We start from the raw sequence: 23,930 nt of genomic DNA, 5'->3' as shown, positions 1-23,930 counted from the left end.
CAAGCCCTCCCAGTCTACGTGTATGCTGACCGGTATGTCTTGTTTGATATTTGACAATATATGTGCCAATTTATGAAGTATAATGGACAGCCAGACTCATCCGCGGACATGTACCAGACCTGCCTCAAGCTATCTGTAAACACACAAGCTCCTGCCGCCCGCTACATAGGCCTTTCCCTTAGTACCAACGAGTGTAGTCGACATTCGAGTTCAGCGAAGACGCACATAACCTACTGCTCCAGTAACCCTTAGCTCATACCTAGAACCACCGTCTTCTGGGGGAGCTCCAAACGTGCTGACCCACGGCGTCGAGCATCACGGGATGTTGCCCATTTCAGAGGGTGTCTTACATCCCGACGCCATCGACGTCCAGTGCATATCAGCTACGCAGTCTACAGAAACGCGACCAGCAGGTATCGGGAGGGCTTGTAAATAATATACGTAGGTAATGTCTACCATAGGGCTCCGGAGGACTAGGATTTTTAATACATATATATATATAAATCAAGAGAGAATTTATATACCGCAACAAACAAACGAGACTAGTACTTAAGACGCGGTGCTCTATGAACTGTCTTGTGCGGTGTGCGAGATAAGGGGGAAAAGGTATGATACGAATAGTAGGGTCTGTTTTGAAGTGTTGATGTTTTCTAACTTGCGTCAACCAGGTCAATGCGAGCTGGTCACCAGTATACAATCGGATGCGATCGAGCAGGCTCACTCAGACAATGAGTCCATCAATGGTAACGATCTTTCAGGAAGGCGATCCTTCTTGTGTTTAACTGGCTGGATGTACGTACAATCATTATTCTCCATAAATCAATCTATTGCGACAGCAAGATCGACAGCGATGTTCATAGACACAATACATACAATGCAATCAATAATATTTTCTTCTAAAATCTATCTTGGCTTTCAAGGCACTATTAGTCCTCTGAGGAGGCGGTGTGCTCCCAACCGGTGCATTCAAGACACTATCAGTCCTCTGAGGAGGCGATGTGCTCCCAATCGGTGCATTCGCAAGTGCAAGCGCCCGAGGGTGGTACTGCAGCAGAAATTTCTGGTACAAATTAATGATAATATCCGTTCCATGGGGCAATTGTGAGTCGGTGATCCTCTTGAGCAGTGAAGGGATATTCTGGATGACAGGAACAGACACGATATGCTGGAGTAGAACTTCTACATTCATTTGCAGGATTGCGGGATACCTGACACACGAAGCTGGTTAGCACTGTGCTATGCCATGATTAAAAAAGGGCTGACTTGGATGTAAATGATGAAGAAAGTTCTTGGAGAATATTTCCCGCATCCAAACTACTTCGTATTGCACAGAAAGCTTGGTCGCGAAGGCTGTCGAGTCGAACCTGACAACTGTGTATTAGGATATATGGAGAGTACCAGGTAAATTTACTCGAACCTTGGAGGCTAAACGATACATCGACTTCGGTGAGCAAGGCCACGAAGCGCTAGGGTTTGGGGTCTCCGCATCAGTTTTGGGCGGTCCCTGCGACTTGAGTGGGGAGAAGGAGATATCGTCCGTATACAGATACAGCAAGAGCGCTTTCAATCTATATATGCGAAATTAAAGGCCCGCCACAATTGTGATGACATGTAACTTACGTCCTGAATGCCGTGTCTCGCATGAGTATCTTCCGGTAGTTGAAAACTTGTGGTTTATATTGAATTGGAGTAGGGACGATAAGCGGTTCTGCTTGTGGTGGGCCAGCCAAGGCAGCGCTTTCGCACATAGTGTCTGCCACAACCAGTAAGTCGTCGTCTGATTCACTTATGTTTCCTTGCACAAGGTATGAAGATTTACGTTGCTAATATTGTCTTGAATCACTTACCTTTAAGGACGGTAGTCACATCGCTGGGAGGCGTAGGATTAGCTTTGACCTCTTCTTCATCTTCAAGATCGCTGTCAGATCCGTATCCGTAGTCATCAAGTGTTATCCCATCTTCGAATTCTGAACCATCTCCGAAGTCGACAAACGTCGCGTCCTGAGGTGATCCCGTTCTGGACAATACTATCGACTCTGATGAGCGAGCTCACCACCTTCATGAGAAGGAAAGGTTACGTTCGGCAAAAAACTCGGAACGCGCTGTCAGAACAACGTCGTTGGCGGACAAGGCTTGGAGTCGGAGGACTTTACGTGGATGTGTTGAGCGGCCTGAGAATACGTGGAACTTGCAGGCAATAGTGTAATATTGATGCATTAGAGCAGGCTAAGTAGCCTAGCTTTGTGATGCATCAAGCTTGCTCATTGTGTGATGCATGATTAATGCATCAGGGATCTGACAGTGATGCATCATCTGTCCGGTACATATTTGGGCTGTGCTGTCCATATTTAGCACTCGTCCATCCATATTTAGCACTCGTCCATCCATCGTGCCCTATATACCCTGCTCCCGGCAGTACCTTGCTTACCTACTCCTTGCTTCCCGCTTCGCCCTGATAGTACCTTGCTTACATACTCTAATTCTTTGGTATCCGGCCACTCAGTACTCACTTTAGTAGGTCTCTTTCTGTCTTTTTCTGCTTACATACTCTAATTCTTTGGCGTTCGGCTACTCAGTACTCAGTATTCACTTTAAGTAGGCCTCTTACCTGTTCCAGCTCTCCGTTGGGATTAGTAATAGGGTTCGAGTTTTGAATTCACTAAGTCTGTGTGAGCCTTGAATTCACTAAGTCCGTTCAAGCTTTCAATGAATTCACTAAGTCCGTTCAAGCTTTGAATTCACTAAGTCCCTCACTCCATTCCGCCACCTTGTTCTGATTATGTAGTATGGAGTCAAAATAACTGTATTGCAGGTGCGACACAATATTTGATACAGGACGTTGTTACAAGTATATACACACACTCTAAATGTAGGACATTGACCGGACTCTCACAACCCTACCATTCAAGAGTGCCGAGCCTTTCTGTGGAGTTTATTAGCGTGTTTTTGCAACAAAATAAAATGGACGTACTTCCGTGAGTCTGCGGGGCGAGCACGACGTGCCGGGACTCCAATGTTGTTATCACGCTCTCGTGGATTGAAGGGAACATTGTTACGTGCACGGAGACGAGGCACGTTCATCTCCATGTGCACTGGCAATGTAGGTGGGTCCATGGATGATGTAGGAGCCGGGGATCTGTCAACACGCCGTCTGCGTGCCCCACGGCGAGGATGAACCTCCGGCTGGTTGAGAAGTGAATCGTCGTCCTGTCCTTCCTCACTATTCGCAGATGGGACAGCAGGGAGCAGCACCTCCATTTCTTGATTTGATGGGGGGCAATCACAGTCGTCTGGAGATGTCAGGTTGGCGGGAGACTGCGCAGGCAAATCTGACGACTTGTCGGTAGTATCAAGGGCCCGCATGGACCAGTCATTGTCAAGGACACCAGGCTCAAAGTAGGGATTGTTGACAATAGCAGCGAAGGCATGGGGATCAAAGGCAGAGAAATCGGCGGTGCCTTCTACGATGGGGTCGAAAGCAGTAGAGTGAGAAAGAAATTCGGTAGCGAGCGATGAATTATCGACAGTTCCAGCCATGCTGCCAAGCGCCGTTGATGCATCAGCTGATGCATCAGCTGATGCCTGGCTAGCAGTTGTGGGAAACGCTTTGGGCAATGCAGAATCCAAGAGGGTATCCAATGGAGTATGTGAGCCACTCTGTGCGCACGGTGAGACACATTTCACTGCATATTGGTAAGCTATTACTCACAGCATGATCCTCGAGAATTTCATCACTGGCAGATTGGGGAGTCATGCGATACAGGTTGTTTGTATCAAAGAGTGCGAGATCCTCGACTTGACTCATATCCTCCTCAACACTCTTTCCTCGTCTATTGTTGTTATCTTCGTCAAAGTCCCAGTCTGATGAGGACTCTTCGTCTTCATCCTCTGCCGTCTCATCATGTGGTAGGGTAGACTCAAATGCTGATTGGGGAGCACGTAAGTCTGTGTCTCTGAATTTAGAAACTTCAGCCATACCGAGAGCGTTTTGAACGAATGCTAGGAATGCAGCTTGCATTCCATCGAAGTCTTTGTACACATGATTGAACTGGGCACCACTTTGAAGTTCGCCTACGTGATAGCTTGATTACGATAAGCACAGTTTTCCTTATGTTTGTGAATGTTGCTCACTTGAAAACTGATGTTTCACCCGTCCTAGGATCACGACCTCCCATAAGAACCGTAAACTTCCACCCGCCCGTAATGTGCGCGAGATATTTGAGGATGCGGTCAAGCATTGGACCTAGCTCCCGAATAGCTCTACCGCAGAGGATTGAAGTCAGTAATGTGACATTCAATTGATTAGTAGGTATGTACTTCACTTTTGTGGCATCATCGAGTTTTAATGGCTTCCCAGACTTCAGCTGCTGGCGCTTTTTTGCGAAATTTGCTTTCGCCTTGCGATACTTCCTATCAATATCTGCTTTGACAGACTCGCTTTCCTCCAAGTACATCTGCCGCGTGATCTCACGGCGCTTGTTCAGCTTCGGGCCTCTATTGGTGATGTTTTCTGTTGTAATTGCATTGTCTGCAACATTCTTAACCTTCGCTTCATAGAATTTGTGCGAGTAAATATCGATTTTTTGGGGTGCCCGTGTACCTTTGAGTTCCACGCCCCCACCTAAGACGGTATCAAATTTCAGCACGCCCCTGGCGCCTTTTGAGCGAGCATGACGTGCAGGGTTTATCTGCCACCTATACCAGGTAACCAGTTGCTGTAAAATCAATCAGTACGTGTTTTATCTGGTTTTCGTGCATGTTCTTACTTGCTGACGCATCTCAACTGCTCTTGCCAGAGCCTTAATGTCGTCCGGGGTGCGAACATAGTCATCTGGCATGTCTTTGAAGATGACACGTTCCTCAGACCACCTTTCGAACCATAGAGCCCAGATGCGCGTGAAGAAATCATCGTAGTTCTTGGTTGCGGCACTCTCGCGGAACTCAGACATGAAGCTGAGGAGAAATTCCTCTTGCTCTGGAGTAGCCCACTTCTTGCCCGCCATCTGTAGCAGGGTAAGTTTTTTAAAAAATGAAGAAAATGCATGGAGCGCACTTTCACGGGTATGGCGGTCAATCTTGGGTAGGCAAACAACCACGGGAGACAAGATTCAAGTACGGTGATCCTCAACTTCTTCAGTGCGGTCCTTATTGATAATATATATGTCTAGAGCTTCACTAATTTAACTCATTTATGCGCCGCGCAAGGCAAGTTCTCAATATCTACACTAGATCTACACATATAATGCATATAATGACACGCCCACATCCTCTCACTTTGTGTGCACACAGACTGACTACCTCGTCTATCCCCTGATATACTGAATCAATTTTTGTGGTACAAGACCCAGCCAGAATCTCTCACCTTCTCGACTTCCTCGCAGGAAAATGCTCCTTCAGCGTCACACGTGTCTCTTGATACAATGTGTTCATAAGTACAAAACTCTGAAGGCGCTTCTCCTACAGTCAATATATGTCCCCCTTAACATGAAATGAGTCGCGACATACTCGACGACGGCGCCTAATGGCTTCAATGAGTGATGTCTGCTGCAGGTCAGACAACACTTGATCGTGAGGTATCTCCCCAAAATGCACAGCACGTTCAGGCCAAGTTGCGAACCACTGGGAGTAAATGCTCTCCCAAAAAAATTCCCGCTCTTCCACTGACCCGGAACGAGCAATTTTAAAAGCAGGTAAAATGTTTTAAGCATATCGCGCTGGTCACGCGTGAGGACTGCAATCTGCGACATGGACATGGTGAGAAGAGAGCAGTTGAATCACAGAGCTGTGCGCCTGCACATGTCTTCGCAAAGAGATCTGCGCATAGCCCCCCTACACTTCAAACTGTCATCTGTAATTGTATTCTGGAGGTCTTGCAAACCAAGATAGAAGCTCTACAGGGCATGTACTAACTAGACGGGGAATTTGTACTCCTGGTACCACAACTCATTCCCCATGAAAGTGATTGATAGTTCACCGTCTCCGCCCTCCGCCAGACGCAACAAGATGTCTTCAATCATCCCTATCATCTCCCTCATGAACCTGCAGACACCATCCGCAGCACGCCACTCATCACTCACACCACACATCTGAAGGATACCATCAAGCCCGCGATTAGCTTGGTCGAGGAAGTCTTCCAAGCGTGTGATAGCGCGCTCGAATATAGACTTGTCTCCATTCGCGGTAGGGTGTAACTCGGGGTCGGGCATCGTTTTGGAGTACTCATCCACGAGGAGGTCAAAGAATCGTCGTGGACTTTTCACATAGGCCATGAAGTCATCCTTGGCGTACTTAACTGTAGCAATGCAGTCATGTAAGGTTTCGCTGATGTAAAAGTCAGACACCTTAACACAACCAAGTCTACGCAGTACATACATTGGTTCGTCTTCGTCGTCCGAAGGTTCATTGCCTTGACAGGATTTTTTTTCTTTGCGTGACTGACGCTGCTTGGCCAGGATAGACTCTCGAAACCTGGGGAGTCTTTTGGTTAACTTGACTCCTAGATACCGTCACTTCATCACTTACTTTTGATAATGACGACGGCGCTTTTCTCTCGCTGCTTGTAGTCTAGCCTGATGAGTTTTGTATAATGTTGGGCGTGCCATGGTGAAAAATGGGGGGACTGCAAAGTAACCTTGGATCGTGAGGAGCAAAAGAACGAAGCATTTAAATAGACCCTTACACTATTTGGACCCAAACAACGAGTCTTCGATTGGTGTGAAGGTCGGACCGTAAAACATACAGTAAGATGATAAGTTGGGGTGAGACTTGCATACTCAGAAAGAATAGACAAAAGACACCTGGGAGTAGTATATATATCATGATGACATACCTTTGTCAATAAATATGATTGTAGACTCACCTAGGAAGCACTTATGCTGCAGACGGTCGGACCATAAAACACAGTAAGACGGTAAGTCCGAGAGAGACTTGCTATCTCAGAGGAATGGACTAAAGATACCTGCCTGGGAGTGATATATACATCATCATGACATGCTTTCGCGATAATTTCATCATAGACTTACCTATGTAGCATGAGGATTAACGAGTTCCCCTGAATTCGAGCTGTTGTTAGCATTCATTCAAGTTAGTATTCAGTGTGAATGAAGTGACGCCGTGACGCCACCCAGTAGTTGGATGCAAAACTGAGCTGTTGTCCACACATGGCGACTCATATATAGGTAAACATATCCCTGCATTGTTGTTCCATGGATCATGGTGGTCCTCAGCTGCGACATGTAGGTGAATGGCTTCAATTATAACTGATACTTACAGCTGTGAACTGTATGGTCGGACCGAAATAAGTGGTTGGACCATATTATGTAATCTATACACCACCTGTGAACAACGGCTAAGTTCATCCGATCCTCCTACTTTCAGCAACTCAAATGCAAGTTTCAGAACCTTCGAGCTTCTCAGTTTCAGACCTTCGAGCTTCTCTCCAACACACATGTTCTTTTCTGGTAAGTCTAATACGTGTTAAATGTATTGAACAGGCTCTTCGTGTCTGAATCTTGACAATTTCAGTAAGTCAAATGCCCACAAGACACGTTCGGATCCCACAAGACACGTACATCGCTTTGCAGGTCTATATAGAGGTATTATAGAGGGCACTGTACTGTCCCTCTCCAGTCCCTGCACTAACAATCATGCACTCCCAGGTACCATTCTTCATTGAAGGCTTGCGTATCCCGTCTTCCATCCAGATCAATAATGCAGTCTCCACGGCGCCACCAAATCTCATCACTGTCTATCAAGGTAGCTCAGATTTCCAGGATGCAGCACGATCGCTGGCAGATGCAGATGAATGCCGACTTCATTGCTACAAGGGCAGTCTATTACAATATACCAGGTGTGTCAACAACAGTACTTTGAATTTGCCTTATCGCTAATACAATTTTAGTGCGAATCAAGCGAAAGCAATTCTTTTATATTGTTCGTGGTTCTCACATTGGCGTCGTAGCGGGCTGGTAAGTCCAGTTTGTTTCAGTCATTTTTTTATAATATTTATCAACTGCTACTAGGGAAGACGCATTGAACTGTGTTCTGGGCGTTCCAAATGCTGAATATCATGAAGTTGAATCCATCGCAATTGGGGAGAGGCTGCTTCGGGAGGCTATTGATCAGGGCAAAGTGGAGATGGTGGAACCCTGGGCACTATTTTAGTTGTTCTGTAGAGTTTTATCAATGGCATATGGTCTTGTTCGTGTTGCGTCGGATCCCGGTCTTTCTGGCGTGAGAAGTTTCGAAACGAAAAGTTCTGCAGCCAGCCATTGCGATGTTGAATCAGTCAACTGGAATGCGGGCTAGCACAAGTGCCAACAATGAATCATCGGGTCCTTCCTTGCAAACTATTCAGGCCGCACCTCTTCCGTGGACCTTCCGCCAGATCAACAGCCGTGGGCATGGGCAATCAAACCCAAGCCGAAAACGAGCTCGACTAAACCACTATACACCACCCAACCAGCAGTTCCCAAGCACCAATCCACGCCTCTTTCACATTTTTATCCCGCCGAGATGGCATTTTGAAGGTTTCTAGGCAGCAAATCCGGGAACCATGTCCGTATCGCCATCTTATGAACCCGACAATCAATCTGCTGTTCCAGGAGAGGATTTCTGTGATCTTTCATATGATTTCGGAGAACCAGATCCGTTTGTACTACTAGACGATTCAGAGAATACACCAGGGCGCAAGCGAATGCCCGCGGTATGTTTAATTTAGTGATAAGTGATTGCTCCCATTGAATGAAACCTTAGGACGACCCCCTTCTCATCTGGATGAATGAACGCGATTTATTTCTGGCGGAACTGCTGCGGCACGAGGGACGCGGAGGTTACACTTCTGATGTGTGTCCTGGATGTCCATGTCCAACATCGACTCCCCCTTGATATCGGTGTCAGGACTGCTTAGATTCACAATTATACTGTGGTCTCTGTATCATCCAGTATCACATACGGTTGCCTACTCATCGTATAGAGGTCAGCTTTATTTCTTAGCTGTGAAAGTCCTGATCGCTCATTAGCCTCCTAGGAATGGACTGGTCAATTTTTTCAGCGCATTTCATTGAAAACTATGGGTCTTCGCGTACAGCTTGGTCATACAATTGGCGAACAGTGTATTCTTCCAAAGAAAGCATTCAATGATGAATTTGTTCTCATTGACACAAATGGCGTACATGAGATTGGGCTGGACTTCTGTGGTGGCACGACCTCCCAGACACATACCAAGCAACTATTGCGCGCTGGTTGGTATCCATCGACTTCTACTGATCCACGATCGGCCGCAACATTTCGTGTTCTTCATCACTATCATGTCCTATCCTTTGAATCAAAGACCTCCGCATACGAGTTTTATCATTCGCTGGTTCGTTTAACAGACAACACGGGCTTGACGCGACAAAAGGTAAGTTTTAATCTCTCTAAGTGTTAATTTCTCAGTTCACACTGTCGCTTCAGGACCGTTATGAATCTTTCATGCGCATGATTCGTCAATGGCGTCATTTAGTGATGTTAAAACGCTCAGGTCGCAGCCATGATCCAAGTGGTGTGGCAGGTACTTCAGAGGGTCAGTGTGCTGTGCTATGCCCTGCATGTCCGCAACCTGGGAAAAATCTCCCAGATGATTGGCAAGATGCCCCGAAGGCCAAAGGGTGAGTCCGATGTATATCACAAGGTGGTCGGGAGCGCTGATCATGTCCCAGTTGGCTTTATGGTCTTTTTCTAGCGATTGATGCCAACTTTCGTCTGAAAAGACGTGCCGTGTCATCCGACGAGACTGATCCCAGCCTTTCACAAGGTTGGGCTTATTTCGTAGAGGAGAAATCTTACAAGTCTTACATCTTGGACAGGATTGGAGACGTACAAGAGGTATGTTTCTTCACCGCTTGCATCAAGATGCCATCTGACCATTCTAACTTACAGAAAAGCACATGCTCGAACCATAATGCCGTGAATATGGCAGAAACCAAATCGTCTCAAGGACTTGCGGCAACGGGAGTGGGTACTGTTGATTGCGCACATCATAATATGAAGCGTCCCAATGGAGTCGGCGACCTTCAAAAGGGAGAGAAGTGTGTTTTCTCACTGATTTTATGATCTGATCTGACAAACACAATCAGGTACTTGAACATGGATTATTTGTTTTTCTCGTCACTACGACACTCGACGGTGGATGCCTTGAACGTGTCATATGACATTGCTTGCCAATGGCACAAGCATCTTTGGTCGCGCATGCTGTCTTTGCCGCCTTCACACCACTTGAATTATGTTGCGAGGACGATCCGTTTTTTTGTGCCTAAGTTTCATCTCCCTGCGCACGTCTCCAAGTGCCAAACCATTTTTTCGTTCAACTTTACTCGCTTTGTGGGGCGCACAGATGGCGAGGCACCAGAGCGAGGCTGGTCCAATATCAATCCTGTAGCTTCAAGCACGAAGGCTATGGGTCCAGGATGTCGTCGAGACACACTAGACGACCATTTCGGCGACTGGAACTGGAAGAAAGTGGTTGGACTCGGTGAGCTCTAGTTGTGTGGTATTACATGCGTGAAAACTGATAGAGTTGGTCTTAGGATCATTGCTCTTGCTCAAGATAAAAGAAGCTCAGACAGAAAAGGCCGAACACGGTGCTGCTTTCGAGGAGTTTGATAGCGTCATTTCTTCTGAAAACCGCGTGGCCTGGAAGGCTGAAATGGAGGCATGGGAGGAAAACCCGAACGATACGACAGTTACCAACCCATTAGAGCCGAAAGGCATCAGTAAGTTTGGTTTGATATCTCTTTGGTGTACCCTACTTAATATATCGACCAGCAATTACGCAAGCCAGTGCGCGCTTGAGTTTGGCCCAGCTCGAGGCCGAGGAGCTCGAGCGTGGTGTAGATCTTTCACTTCACCCTGACGTATCGCCAAGTGTACTCGTTGCATCAGGTATGGACCTCGAAGAAGAACAGTGAGTGATTAGCCTGTGTCTCCCTTACCACGCTAAAAGTTTCTACAAGACGGCGTTTGAAGGTCGTAGCCAACAATCTGGGCGTTCATGCCACAGATACACAGAAATTGAGTGTCCTCCGCACAAGGATTTCTCTTCGTCGAAAGATTGACTCATGGAGGCAGACCCAACTTCTGTATGTGCCATCGGTGCAAGTGCTTGTCACCGCGTCAGCAACCAGTGATCTCGATAATGCTGAGCTCATAAAACTGTGGCTCCCGTCTGCATTGAATGGCAATGCTTGCGATCCCCACCTCCAGCATATCGAGTGGGAGTTGCGGTTTGCGCAAGCTCACGATGCTTTAGAAGAACTTAGGCAGTGCCTCTGTGTACACTGCTCCCTCTTAAATTTCAAGAGAGAGTGGATTCGAGGCCAAGGGGCCAACACTCGGGCTCAAAATGCACTCACACGTGTACATGCCAGGCAGGCGGCCTGCGTGAAGCGCTATAGGACCGCATGGGGGGCTCTCAAACGTCTCGCACCCATTCTGAAGAAAGTAGATTGGCGCGGGCGGTTGCAGGACCTCTCTGATGACGATGTGAAGCCACTCATTGATCCATTTGCCACTCAGGGAGAGGGAAGGCGAAGGCTAACATGGATTTGGATGATGGACGGTGTGGACGGCTGTGCAGATGGTGGGGATGTCGATGGTAAGGCTTCGTTTTGATTTTTTTTCGTTTGGGTGGAATTAATCTCAGTATTTGCTAGGTGTTCGCGTCGAATGGTGTAAATCCCGTGCTAGGGCGCTTCGTTGGGCTGAAGAAGTAGATCTTCTCCAGGAGGAGATGCGCCGGGTCCTGCAATTATTTAATTGGCAGGCAAATTGGTGGGAAGGGCAGGGAGTCCTCCAGGTCTACGAGTCCGCCCCCTGCAATGGAGAAGAACCAGGAACTGCTGCCCGCCATGAGGCTGCTGCCCGGGATGAAGGCCTACGTGCTTATGCATCGCAGCAAGCCAATATTCGCCATCGCCTCACTGCCCGTTTTCGCAGCATATGGGCCCCATTTATTTCTCCTCAAGATATACTGGGCAATCCGACTGCCATGTTACCGATCCCGGGTAATATGCCCTGATGCTTCGGATTTTCTGTCTACTGTTGGTACCTATGTAGTGTACCTTGTATTACATCACTGATGAATGAAGTTGCCGGTCTCAAAGTTACCGTCTTGAAGTTACCGGGGACAATAACCGGCCGGGGGAAGAGCAAAGTATAGTACTATGCAAGGTACTCAAGTCTGATAGTTAGCATGTTCTAATGCATCACCAATGCATTGTGAGGCTTTGTAATGTACGGAGTTGATGCATTACCTATTACTGAAAACTAACAGACTTGATGCATCAACCCTACAGGGACTTGTGCTTCCCTTGCTAATGAAAATATGTATATTCTCCCCACAGAATTGATTTCCTGTGTCTGAAAGAGAACTGGAATATATCTGCACTAGATGACTGATAACCGTGTACCAGCTAGTGTAAAATGTATGGCTCAATGGTGGCCTCAAATATGCCTCTGTATGTCGTGGGAAACAGTGTCAAAAAGTGGAATGAAATAAGCTAATATTTCACTCAGTGTGTCACTCAGTAATCTTTGAAGTGAGAATCTAAAAAGAGCCTTATGGTCACTCTTCTTATCTTTCACTTACTCACTCACTCACTCTCAAACTTAGATGATACTTGGAAATGGGCTCTGAGATGGGAGCTCTCTTTATTAAAAGGGAAAATGGGCCCCTTATATACTACTCTACTAGTGGCTGTGCTACTGATTACTAATCTACTACTAAAGTGTCAAAGAATGCCATAGAATGTTCCAGATTATTCTACCAAATTCCAGTATTGCTTTCAAATCAACATTTAGTGACTGTGCTCTGTGGCTATGCTAACCTGTGCTAGCAAGCTGTGTACACTGCCTCTGCACTGCCTGAATGCTGTACTCCAAAGCTGTGTTCAAACTTTGTTGGAATTCTTGCAGTCTAATGTTAACTTGTTAAATACCACAGTGTTGGTCTTGCATATTTGTCATAATGAAGTCTCTGCATGGTTTCCTAATGTGTCACCAAGTCACATGAGTCCGATTATGTAATGAGGTATGAAGTCTTTCAGGTCTTTCCTCTGAGTATTGTGAAAAACAAGAGGCTCGCGTAAAAGCGAACATGTTCAAGATGTGACACAAAACATACCAATTATGTAATATGATGTCAGGATATGTCACAAAGTATGTTCCAGAACATGTGAAAATGTGTGAGAAAATTATAGGAAGTGTGAGAAATTGCTGACTAAGTGAAGAATTGTGCGTTTGAAACCGATCTTTCATAAGGATAAGTATTATTCTGAATGTTAAGTAGTGATGCACTCATTTTTGAATCCGAAATTACTCAAATAAAATATGGGTGCTACACAGAAAATTCTAGATAGCATCATGGGCTATTATAAAGAGTACTACAGCTAAATATTTGCCATGTTCATGTACAAAACAAGTTTTGTGCATGTCAGCGCGTATGAAATGATATCGTAGATCGATGTGTTTCGTACGGATGTGATTCGCGGCCTCCTCAGATAGAGCGATGGCGCCGGCGTTATCGGCGAACAGACGAAGCGGGAGGGACAGTGGGATCCTTAAGCATTCGAAGAACGATATGAGCCACAGACCGTCTTGAATAGCTGCAGTGAGGGCCATATATTCTGCCTCCGTGGAGGATAGCGCGTGGGTGACCTGTTTCTTGGATGAATGTGAAACAGGGCCGCCATTGAAAAACCAGGCATAGCCCGAGATCGAGATGCGATCTTCGGGACAACTCGCCCAATCTGAGTCACTAAACCCGTGAAGTTCAGGAATTGCCGTGACACCCCCATAGTGTGTGCGTAGACCGACGGTACCAGCAAGGAAGCGGAGAACATGCTTGGCTGCGGCATAATGACGCGATTCCGGTGAGCTGTTGTGTTGAGCGAGTTTCATGACGGAGACGGCGATATCTGGGCGCGTGTACATGGCAAGGTAGAGTAGTTCACCTACGATCTTACGATATTCGGAGGTGAGATCCTCTATGTGAGGGTGTAGGTCGGTGTCACGTCCAAACGGAAAGTGAGGGTCCATGGGGAGAGTGACGGCATTACATCCAAGCATCCCGTGCTCTTCAAGGAGGTAGTTGATGTAATCCATCTGATGCATCCAGAGTTCGCACGTAGTGCGATTACGCTCGAATTGGATCCCGAGATGTTTCGACACGGGCCCGAGGTCTGTGATGCCGAAGCGTTGTCCGATCTGACTCTTAATCGAGACGAGAAATGGACGGTTGCTTGCTGCGGCAAGGCCGTCGTCGACGTGCCACGCGATGATGCACACTATTCTCTCTCCGTCACTGTTAACATGGTCGTAGACAAAGACCGCATAGTCCGCCTCGATGCGAAGGAAGCCTAGGTGAGTGAGAACCTCTCTCAAAAGTTCATACCAATCATAGGCGGCCTGCTTTAGGCCGTACAGTGAGGACAAGAGATGACACACGAGAATCCCACCGCTGTCCGCAAACTGCTCGAAACCGGGTGGCTGACGCATGTAGACGTCTTCGGTAAGTTTACCCCACAAGAACGCTCGTTTCGCATTGAATGCATCGAGTTCCCAATTGTTACGGGCCGCCAGTGCAGAGATGATTCTGATGGACGCTGCCTTAGCAACGGGCGCGAACGTCTTCCCGAAATCGATACCAGGCACCTGCGAAAATCCCTGCGCTACTAATCTTGCCTTGAAGACCGACCCGCCTTTCTGATCTTCGCGAAATTCGAGTACCCACCTGCAACCGATGGCTTTCCGGTTGGTGGGAAGAGGAACCAGTTCGTAAACACTCATCTCCGACATGAGATTCATCTCCCGTTTCATGGCTGCAAGCCATGAATCTCTGTCCGAACGACGCATGGCCTCGTCATAGGTGTTGGGAGGGACTTTCATGTTGTAACCAGGAGATTGAGGGTTACGGCGAGTGTCGCTTCGAATCGAGGTGCAAGCCTGTTCGCTAACGATGAGGTTAGCGAGAACATGAGGGAAACCGACGGTCTCGGTGTCGATACGAATGGCAGCGTCATCAGCGGGTTCATCAGGTGCAAGAGGATGAGATGGTGCGGGTAGTAGGATGGGTTTAGTGGCGATGGGAATAGGTGGCACAAGAGCAGTGGGACCATCGGCAGGAGGTATGCCCTGAATGCGCGCTTCTCGTAAGTCTCGTTGTCGAGCGAGACGGGCAGCGTCAGCAGTGAGTTGTTGTCACAACCCAATAACGAATTAACGCTGGGCAGAGACTAGGACTCAAACAACAAGATAAACCAAATAAGAAGATAGAATTGAGCAAGTACGTCTGGGCTGGTACACAATGTACAGACGAGAGGTTTGAACTAAAGAACTACCGACTACAAACTAGCTACCTATATACATATATTAAGTCGGAGACTGAAGCTGAGTTCAAACTAACTACCAATCAAATAATAAGAGCCAGTATCGTACGATTCTATATATAACCTATGATGTCATAACACGTGCCGCAGCAACCGACAGGTTCTGGAACATCGCATCAGGTGCACGTGGTATAAAGTTTAGTCCGGCATATTCCGATAAGTCACGTGACTCAATCACATGCTCGTTAGGTAATTCTACAATAGACGCAACCACAGGTGCATCCTCTTCCACATCTTCAACCGTAAATACATTCTTATGGACAGGCGCTTTGTCTGAGCGCTTAAATGACTTAGAGTTCAGAAAAGAATAATGGTTCGTATGAGGTACTCGTGACATTACCCCCTCTCTAGGATGAGCGTCATCGCGAATGAAACTAGGGCGAATATTGCGTGCTCTCCAATCCTTGAATTCTTCTGATTTAAATAATGATCCCTTGATTCTTTGCGATTTTGGTGCTTTTGGATGTTTTTCATAAAAATATGCGATAGCTTCCGGGGCGTTCTTTACGTTATCTTCTGATTCCCAAGTCGCTTCGTCTCTTGGGTATCCTTCCCATTTGACCAAATACTGTAGTTTTCCTCTATAAATACGACTGTCCAACAATTCATCCACCTCGTACTCTTCTCTTTTTTCGACGATTTCTGGTGGTGGGCGGGTATTTTCGGCATGAGGTATCAACTTTGAGACATAATGCGGTGAAAGTAATTCCACATGGAAAACTGGATGAATGCCATATCCTTCTGGCAATTTCAACTTGTAGTTCAATTCTCCAATCTTTTCCACTATTTCAAAAGGACCAAGGCGTCTATCTGATAGCTTCGCATTCGGGCGTCTTTGCCTAATATTCTTTGCGTCAAGCCAGACCTTGTCTCCAATTTTATATTGTGGTGCTTCTTTAACGCCTCTATTGTAGAACTTTTTCATTCTCTCGTTCACGATTCTGAGGGTACTTTCTGCATCATTTTTTGCCTCTTTCATTTGTTGCATCCTCTCATCTGCTGCAGGAATTCGGGACAAGGAGTTTGGATGTATCGTGAAATCGGGGTTGTATCCATAAAGAACTTTGAAAGGGGTGTGCCCAGTAGCGGTTATCGAGTTATTGTGTGAAAACTCCGCAATTGGCAACCAATTTACCCAATCATTCTGTCTATAGGATGTGAACACGCGCAAGTACTGTTCGACTTCTTGGTTAACGCGCTCTGTTTGTCCATCCGTTCTGGGGTGATACGAGGTCGACATTGACCATTTCGTGCCTAATCTTTTTGACACTTCTCCCATAAACTTGGAAACGAACTGTGTTCCTCTATCCGATATCACTTTCTTCGGTGTTCCATGGTGTTTCCATACATTTTCTAGGAATAGATCAGCAATCCCTTTCGAGGTTACTTCTTTTGTGGTGGGAATAAAGTGTGACTGTTTCGAAAATCGATCAACCACCACAAATATGCTATCGTATCCTTTATCTTTTGGCAGGTCCACTATCAGGTCACAAGAGATCGTTTGCCAAGGTCCACTAGGAATCTCATTTGGCTGCAGGGGTCCGGTTGGTCTACTCGGGAACACCTTTGTTTGTCTGCATCGATCGCAACCATCTACGTAGTCGTGGACATACTTCGTCATTGAAGGCCACCAATAATTTCTGGAAACTAATTCTAAGGTCTTGGCACGTCCAGGATGTCCAGCCGGTGGAGAGTCGTGAAACAACTCCAATATCTCTCGGCGGATCTCTTTATCATTTGGAACGTAAACCAGTCCTCGGAATAACACCAATCCATCCTCCACATTCCACTCTTCGACTCCTCTACGCAATTGTACCGGCGCTGTTTTTAGCGTTTCCAGCGCTTTAGCTACTTCGGGCTCTTTTTCTGTGCATTGCCTTATCTTTCTCAGCAATTTTTCTTCTCCTTGCACTAGAACTTGGCCTCTTTTAGCAGCTTTTAAAGTAAAAAACTCCGGTTTTAACAAAATGCGATTTGAATTGTCGTTTTCTATCCCCCCCCTGTGGTCTTCTCTCCGAGATAGACGGTCCGCCTTATCGTTAACTACACCAGGCTTATGTTGGAGCGTAAATTCGTACTCCGCCAGGAACAAACTCCATCTGGCTTGCCTTCTTGTCAACTTTTGGCTCGTCATGAAATACTCGAGATTTTTGTGATCTGTCCAGATCTCCACATGGTGAGGCTTTCCCTGCACATAGTGCCTCCACTCCTCCAACGCTCGAATGATTGCCAATAATTCTTTGTCATGGATGTCGTAGTTTCGTTCCGCATCGTTCATTGACTTCGAATAATAAGCTACGGGATGCCACATATCATCTTCCATCAGTTGAGATAAGACCGCTCCAGTTGCATAATCAGAAGCATCGGTCTCTATTTTCATCTTTTTCTCAACGTCCGGCATAACTAGGATCGGAGCTGATGTAAACCTTGACTTCAGTTCATCGAAAGCATCCTGTTGCTTCTCCGTCCAGTCCCATTTGACATCTTTTCGCAATAAATCATTCATCGGTCTAGCAATGTCCGAGAACCCAAAAATAAATCTTCTGTAGAAGTTGGCAAAACCCATGAATGCTTGAATATCTTTAACGCATTTAGGTACCGGCCATTTCATTACTCCTTCTACTTTCACAGGGTCCATCCGAACACCACCTTTCTCCACTATCAACCCGAGGAACTCGACTTCTGACTGTTCGAAACTACATTTTTCAGGCTTCAGATACAAGTCATTTTCTTTTAGTCGTTTCAGTACCTCACGTACAACCTTCCGGTGTTGCTCCTTATCGCCATTTGTGAATACAAGAATATCATCGATATAGACAACTACGGTCTTTCCATCAATTAGATCTCTGAATATCTCATTCATCATCGTTTGAAACGTGGCAGGGGAGTTCGTTAAACCGAAGTACATTACGGTTGGTTCATGGTGACCAAACGGCGTTTTGAAGGCCGCCTTCCACTCGTCTCCTTCTTTCATGCGAATATTGTTATACCCCCATCGTACATCCATCTTGGAGTACATCGTGGCACCGGTTAAAGCATCAATCAAATCTTGAGATCTCGGTAGCGGGTACGCATTTTTAACCGTCTTCTCATTGAGCTTTCTATAGTCCATTACCGGTCTAAGTTTGCCATCTTTTTTGGCCACAAAGAAGAAAGGTGCTGCCACTGGGGATTGTGACTCTCTAATACGTCCCAGTGCAGTTTCAGCTTTCAACCAATCTTTCAAAGTGTCCATCTCCTTGGGTGACAAAGGGTAGGGTTTCGCATTCGGCGGAAGATCGCCATCATCTTTAAGATCTATCGCATGATCCCATTTCTTTCTTTCAGGGAAGCGCTTAGATTCTTCTTCTGAGAAAACTCCCAGGTAATCGTGAAGCCAATCGGGAACCATCTCTTCAACCGATTTCTTCACCTTCGTTGCTTCTTCTGCAACCTTCTGCTCCGTGGCAACCGAGGCTTTATATCTTATCCATTCTACTGGATCTTCCTCATCTTCTGCCACTTCAACTCGTGCCCTTTTCGGGTCTTCTTCATCATCGTCATCCTCTGTCGGAATCAGATCAGGCAAAGTGCTTTTTCTATTTTCTCGATTTTGTAGCCTTTTTTCCTTTTTTGTCATACATTTAACGGGACAACGCGTGAGAGAGAAACGTCCTGTGTTCCAGTCTACTTCCGGGTTGTGATATCTTAACCAATCAATTCCAATAATTACGTCGTCATTGCCGAGGTCTGTAACCATGAATGCTGCTTTTTCCTCTTCATGGTTTCCGATCTTCAGACCTAACTCAGCAAAGTGAGTCATCGATCCGGCTGCGTTCAACGAGCCATCAATATTTTTAACGGGAATCGGTCTCTCCAACTTCCGACACGAAATCCCTTTCTTTTCCACAAACTTTTTATCTATAAATAGTGTCGAAGCACCGCAATCTACCAGTGCTTTGACTTCGGCTTGCCGATTCTTTCCTTTCAGTGTAACGGGAATGTAAAAGTGTTCTGATTTCATTTTGAGAAACACTTCTTCGACATCCGCGTAGTTTGATAAGATCGAGTATTTATTATTAGGATCTAAGCCCTCGGTCTTTGGCTTCGCTCCTTTTTCGTTCTTTTCGCCTTCCGTGGTCAACCACCTTGTAAACCACTTGGGCGCCCCCACCGACCTCTTGGCTTCTTCTTTTTTGATTGTCAGGGCGATCTTTTTGCCCATATCTGTTGACAACCAAAACTCGAACCATTTCGGAGGTCTCCCCGTAAACTCTCTGCCAACGTCCGAATCTCTCCATTCAGTGAACCACTTCGGTGGTACCTTCTGATCCTGAATCGGAATCTTCTTTTGACAGTCTTTGGCCAAATGGCCCTTCTCTCCGCAGTTGTTGCACTCGAAGATATGGCTAAATCGGCATTTCGCACCGAACCAGCAATTGCCAATATCTCTCAAGAACTTGCATGGAATCCGAGAAGTAGACGACATCGTGCCAGTTGTATTCTGGAACCCGATTCACTGATGTCGTTGAGTAGCTGCTCGTAAGGGCTACTCCGGATAAGGAAAATGGTGATAAAGATCAATGTGAAAAGGTCTATGTAAAGGAAAACTGAGCGGTCCCCGATATCTGATCGGATCTACCACTGGCTCAGGGTCAAGGGGTTCTGGTAATATCCCACACTGACACTTCCTCTATTTTACTAACTATAAAACGGGAGTACGTAAACTATACCCGTTTGAGTGGGAAAAACTAGGGTCACTGCAATCTCCGTTTCGAGGGTGCAAACCTAGGACAAGTTATCACTCTTCCGGCCGGAGCCTACAAGTGCGAGTCTCACTAGGGAATGCCTCTAAATCCTCTTAGGTCAAATTCAATACATAACCACTAGACAATTCCGCTATTTACTCAAAGTGGATGCCTACGTGCGTATGAAGAAAAGGGTATTCATAAAAGGAAACTATAGTAACGTGGAGCAGGCAGGGTTTTGGGCCAGCACTCCAAGTTGTAGCGAGACACCTAATGTCGTCAACACCTCCGTATACTGGCGGCTGCAATGTAAGGCAGGGCCTGGTATAGGACTACTAACTACGAACGGTGTAAAGTACGAAGACGCTCAAATGAGCAAGGGAAAGGTTTTCGAAAATCGACTGGTCGCGGTTGTTTAGACCGGGCAATGGAAAACGTGTAACGTCTTACTAGTACGTGCGTCCGAGGCAATATGCTGTTGGAGACACGTAATAGCGAGAGGTCAAAGAGTAATTGATAAACGGCTTTGTTTGTGTGACGATATGGATGACTTCCAATATAGCCAGGCAAAGAAAGAGAAGTGCGAGAGTGTAACGCAAGAGTCGGAGTCTCCTATAGTTCAAACCTAATGTCACAACCCAATAACGAATTAACGCTGGGCAGAGACTAGGACTCAAACAACAAGATAAACCAAATAAGAAGATAGAATTGAGCAAGTACGTCTGGGCTGGTACACAATGTACAGACGAGAGGTTTGAACTAAAGAACTACCGACTACAAACTAGCTACCTATATACATATATTAAGTCGGAGACTGAAGCTGAGTTCAAACTAACTACCAATCAAATAATAAGAGCCAGTATCGTACGATTCTATATATAACCTATGATGTCATAACACGTGCCGCAGCAACCGACAGGTTCTGGAACATCGCATCAGGTGCACGTGGTATAAAGTTTAGTCCGGCATATTCCGATAAGTCACGTGACTCAATCACATGCTCGTTAGGTAATTCTACAATAGACGCAACCACAGGTGCATCCTCTTCCACATCTTCAACCGTAAATACATTCTTATGGACAGGCGCTTTGTCTGAGCGCTTAAATGACTTAGAGTTCAGAAAAGAATAATGGTTCGTATGAGGTACTCGTGACAGTTGTGCTTGAAAGAGGCGACCACGTTCAGTGGGATTTTGAGATCGAGCTGAACGACGGACAGGTGCGGCAGAATGACTGATAGGGATAGTAGGAGGTGTGACGATTGGAGCTGTAGATGGGGGAGCGTGGCCAACAAAGGTGGGCGTGGGACTATAGTCATCATCTTCGTCGTCACTGTCTGTAACAGGGAAAGGACGATTAGAGAAGCTTTTGTCGAAGATGACGTCGCACGAATTGAAAAACGTGCCAGTGACTGAGTCACGGCAACGCCACGCCTTAACACCTGGGGGGTACCCCACAAATATCACTTCACGAGAGCGTGGTCCTAGTTTCTCCTGCAGTTCGGGTGGAATCCGAATGAAGCAACGAGCCCCAAAAACCCTAAGATGTGAGATGTCCGGCTTCGTGCCATGTAACATCTCGTATGGAGTCATAACAGGCTGAAGGGCATGTGATTCCATGCGATTGAAAAGGTACGCCGCACATAACGCCGCCTCGCCCCAAAGGGCGCGGGGTAAACGAGCATGCTGGAGCATGGCATACATCCTCCCCTCAATCGTGCGTATTACCCGTTCGGCCTTGCCATTTTGCTGATGTGCGTATGGCGCGGATAGTTGACGGATGATACCAGCCCCTTCGAGTTCCGAAGTGAATGCCACGTTCAAGAACTCACCACCGTTGTCCGATCTGAAAACTTTAACACGTCGTCCGGATTGCGTTTCCCATCGAGCACGCACAATACGCCAGGCATCAAGTGCTTGATCCTTCGAGGAGAGAAGTTGAAGGTTCAAGACGTTCGTGTGATCATCGAGGAAGACGATGAAGTAGCGTTTGTTGTGCGGTGTGAGGACGGGAATTGGACCGCATAGATCGGAGTGGATGAGATCGAGAAAGTGAGCAGCCCAGGGAGATGAGGAAGGGGGATGAGGACGACGGGGATGCTTCCCCATAATGCAGGATTCGCACTTCGATAATATGGAGTCTGCTGACACTGTCGCACCCGAGGCAAAGAGTGGGAGTCGACGAACAGCTTCTCCGCCAATGTGGCCAAGACGCGCATGCCATAGGTCGAGAGACGGTGTGACGTGAGCGAACGCAGAGAGATCAGGTGGAGACGGCGGGATGTGGGGACTCGCGAGTCTGGCTGTAGGGGCAGGTAAGAACTCTAGATTGACGTAACACAAATTGTTCGCCATGGGGATTGCCCCAAGTTCAGTTCCCCTGTACACAAGCTCGCACCGAGGTGGTGAGGCTCGGAAGATGCAATCCCAACCTTTACTGAGCATCCAACCTACGGATAGCAGGTTCAGCATCGCAGAGGGCGCGTGCAGGCAATTTGAAAGATGGACACGGTGCTTGCTGCTACCGATTGTCAATACAGCGACGCAGTCGCCATGACCAGAGGTACTTAAGCTGCCGTGGTTCGCAGTGCGAACAGTAACGGCGTCAGCAGTAGAGTAAGACCAGAAGTAAGAACGGTCTTGGATGAGAGTGGTCGTAGTGCCTGAATCGAGAATTGTATTAAAGCCTGCAGTGATGATGCAAGAAAGGACTGTCGTGTCTACATCGGGAGCATCGGGAGCCTCGACGATAGAGGCGCATGAAAGGTCCGCGAGAAATGACTCAGCTGCGATGTCAGTGCCAGCAAAAGCAGCTATAACGCTGGAGGAAGGTAGAGCAGCTGGTGTGGGAGGAGGAGGAGTGATGACTGCAGCGGCAGTCGTTTCTTTCTCTCTCTCCTTCTTCTTGCCTTTCATCCATGGAGCTTGGCCCTCCATCCCGCCGCCCTTTGCGTAGCAATGCGCGTGGTCGTGATCTCCCTTATTGCACCCAACGGTGGTGCAAAAGACTCCCTCTGGGTTATGGCGATGCTTACGAAGTCCAGTGATGCTGTTAATATTGCCGGTGGTCGTGGAAGAAGATGATGAAGTGGCAGCATGCGCATATTCCGAACCCGGTGCCCCGCCAGCTAGCAAATGCTCGTCGATGATACGAGCAGCTTCTGCTGAGATGCGGGCAACGCAGGTGTCGAAGGTGGAGCCAGAGGGGAGGGAGAATGAGCTAACGGCGGTGGTAGTTCCAGCAGTAGCAGCCGTAGATGCCGAAGCAGTAGTCATCGTGGATGCAGCAGCAGTGACAACGGGTGTGGACATGGGGAGGGTCAGCGTTAAGAGAGCTTTGAATTGTGGCCAAGTTCCTGTGCGAGGTAGACCTCTAAGAAGTTGAAATACTGCCTCGGCGTCGGTGTAAACCACCCCCATGCGGAGCATACGCTCGCGCAGCACAGAGTGTTGCCCTACATAATTCGATGCATCAGCAGCGTCTTTCATTTGGAGCGCATATATGCTCTGTCGAATGACATGCTGCGATCCCATGTCCACCCGACCGAAATGGTCCTCGAGAGTCTTCCAAGCGTCTCTAGCGGTCACCTTGTGACTGGTTGAGATCAGTTGCTGAATGGAAGTGGAGAGACGGCGCGTGATGATGGACTTGGCCTTAAGGTCATTGATAAGCCATTCCCGAATGGCCTTAGTTTCATCAGCAGTCAGGAGTAGAGGATTAACCGGGGCGGGCTTATAGGATGCACTACCTAGAACATCATCTGGGTCCACAGTATCCGTGAC

At 47.1% G+C, this 23,930-nt stretch overlaps 4 protein-coding genes across 4 annotated transcripts; 1 reads left to right on the top strand and 3 right to left on the bottom strand.

Annotated features, from left to right (window-relative positions):
* Nucleotides 1–682: 682 nt before the first annotated feature.
* On the bottom strand, nt 683–2,217 carry HD556DRAFT_1493122 (uncharacterized protein; the record flags this gene model as incomplete). The annotated part of the gene is made up of 6 exons (XM_041308831.1): nt 683–1,208; nt 1,264–1,364; nt 1,418–1,568; nt 1,621–1,795; nt 1,848–2,027; nt 2,079–2,217. 6 exons carry the CDS (start codon nt 2,215–2,217, stop codon nt 881–883), a joined length of 1,074 nt encoding a protein of 357 aa, XP_041156612.1. The 3' UTR covers nt 683–880.
* Nucleotides 2,218–2,904: 687 nt separating this feature from the next.
* On the bottom strand, nt 2,905–5,003 carry HD556DRAFT_1446958 (uncharacterized protein; the record flags this gene model as incomplete). The annotated part of the gene is made up of 6 exons (XM_041307180.1): nt 2,905–2,923; nt 2,972–3,657; nt 3,710–4,082; nt 4,132–4,260; nt 4,318–4,715; nt 4,767–5,003. The coding sequence occupies 6 exons, from the start codon at nt 5,001–5,003 to the stop codon at nt 2,905–2,907; spliced, it is 1,842 nt and encodes a 613-aa protein (XP_041156611.1).
* Nucleotides 5,004–5,909: 906 nt separating this feature from the next.
* HD556DRAFT_1446957 (uncharacterized protein) lies at nt 5,910–6,602 on the bottom strand (the record flags this gene model as incomplete). The annotated part of the gene is made up of 3 exons (XM_041307179.1): nt 5,910–6,321; nt 6,373–6,468; nt 6,523–6,602. 3 exons carry the CDS (start codon nt 6,600–6,602, stop codon nt 5,910–5,912), a joined length of 588 nt encoding a protein of 195 aa, XP_041156610.1.
* A 1,952-nt stretch (nt 6,603–8,554) lies between these two features.
* Nucleotides 8,555–12,055, top strand: HD556DRAFT_1446955 (uncharacterized protein; the record flags this gene model as incomplete). Its single annotated transcript, XM_041307178.1, has 12 exons — nt 8,555–8,704; nt 8,755–8,844; nt 8,899–8,976; nt 9,029–9,400; nt 9,454–9,647; nt 9,699–9,864; nt 9,919–10,067; nt 10,116–10,510; nt 10,566–10,751; nt 10,804–10,942; nt 10,992–11,632; nt 11,691–12,055. The coding sequence occupies 12 exons, from the start codon at nt 8,555–8,557 to the stop codon at nt 12,053–12,055; spliced, it is 2,925 nt and encodes a 974-aa protein (XP_041156609.1).
* Between the last annotated feature and the right edge of the window lie 11,875 nt (nt 12,056–23,930).

The sequence above is a fragment of the Suillus plorans genome (genome assembly GCF_016647745.1).
Source record: "Suillus plorans strain S12 chromosome Unknown HD556scaffold_58, whole genome shotgun sequence".
In the NCBI taxonomy this organism is placed as follows: Eukaryota; Fungi; Basidiomycota; class Agaricomycetes; order Boletales; family Suillaceae; genus Suillus; species Suillus plorans.
This window is presented reverse-complemented; position numbering and strand designations above follow the sequence as displayed.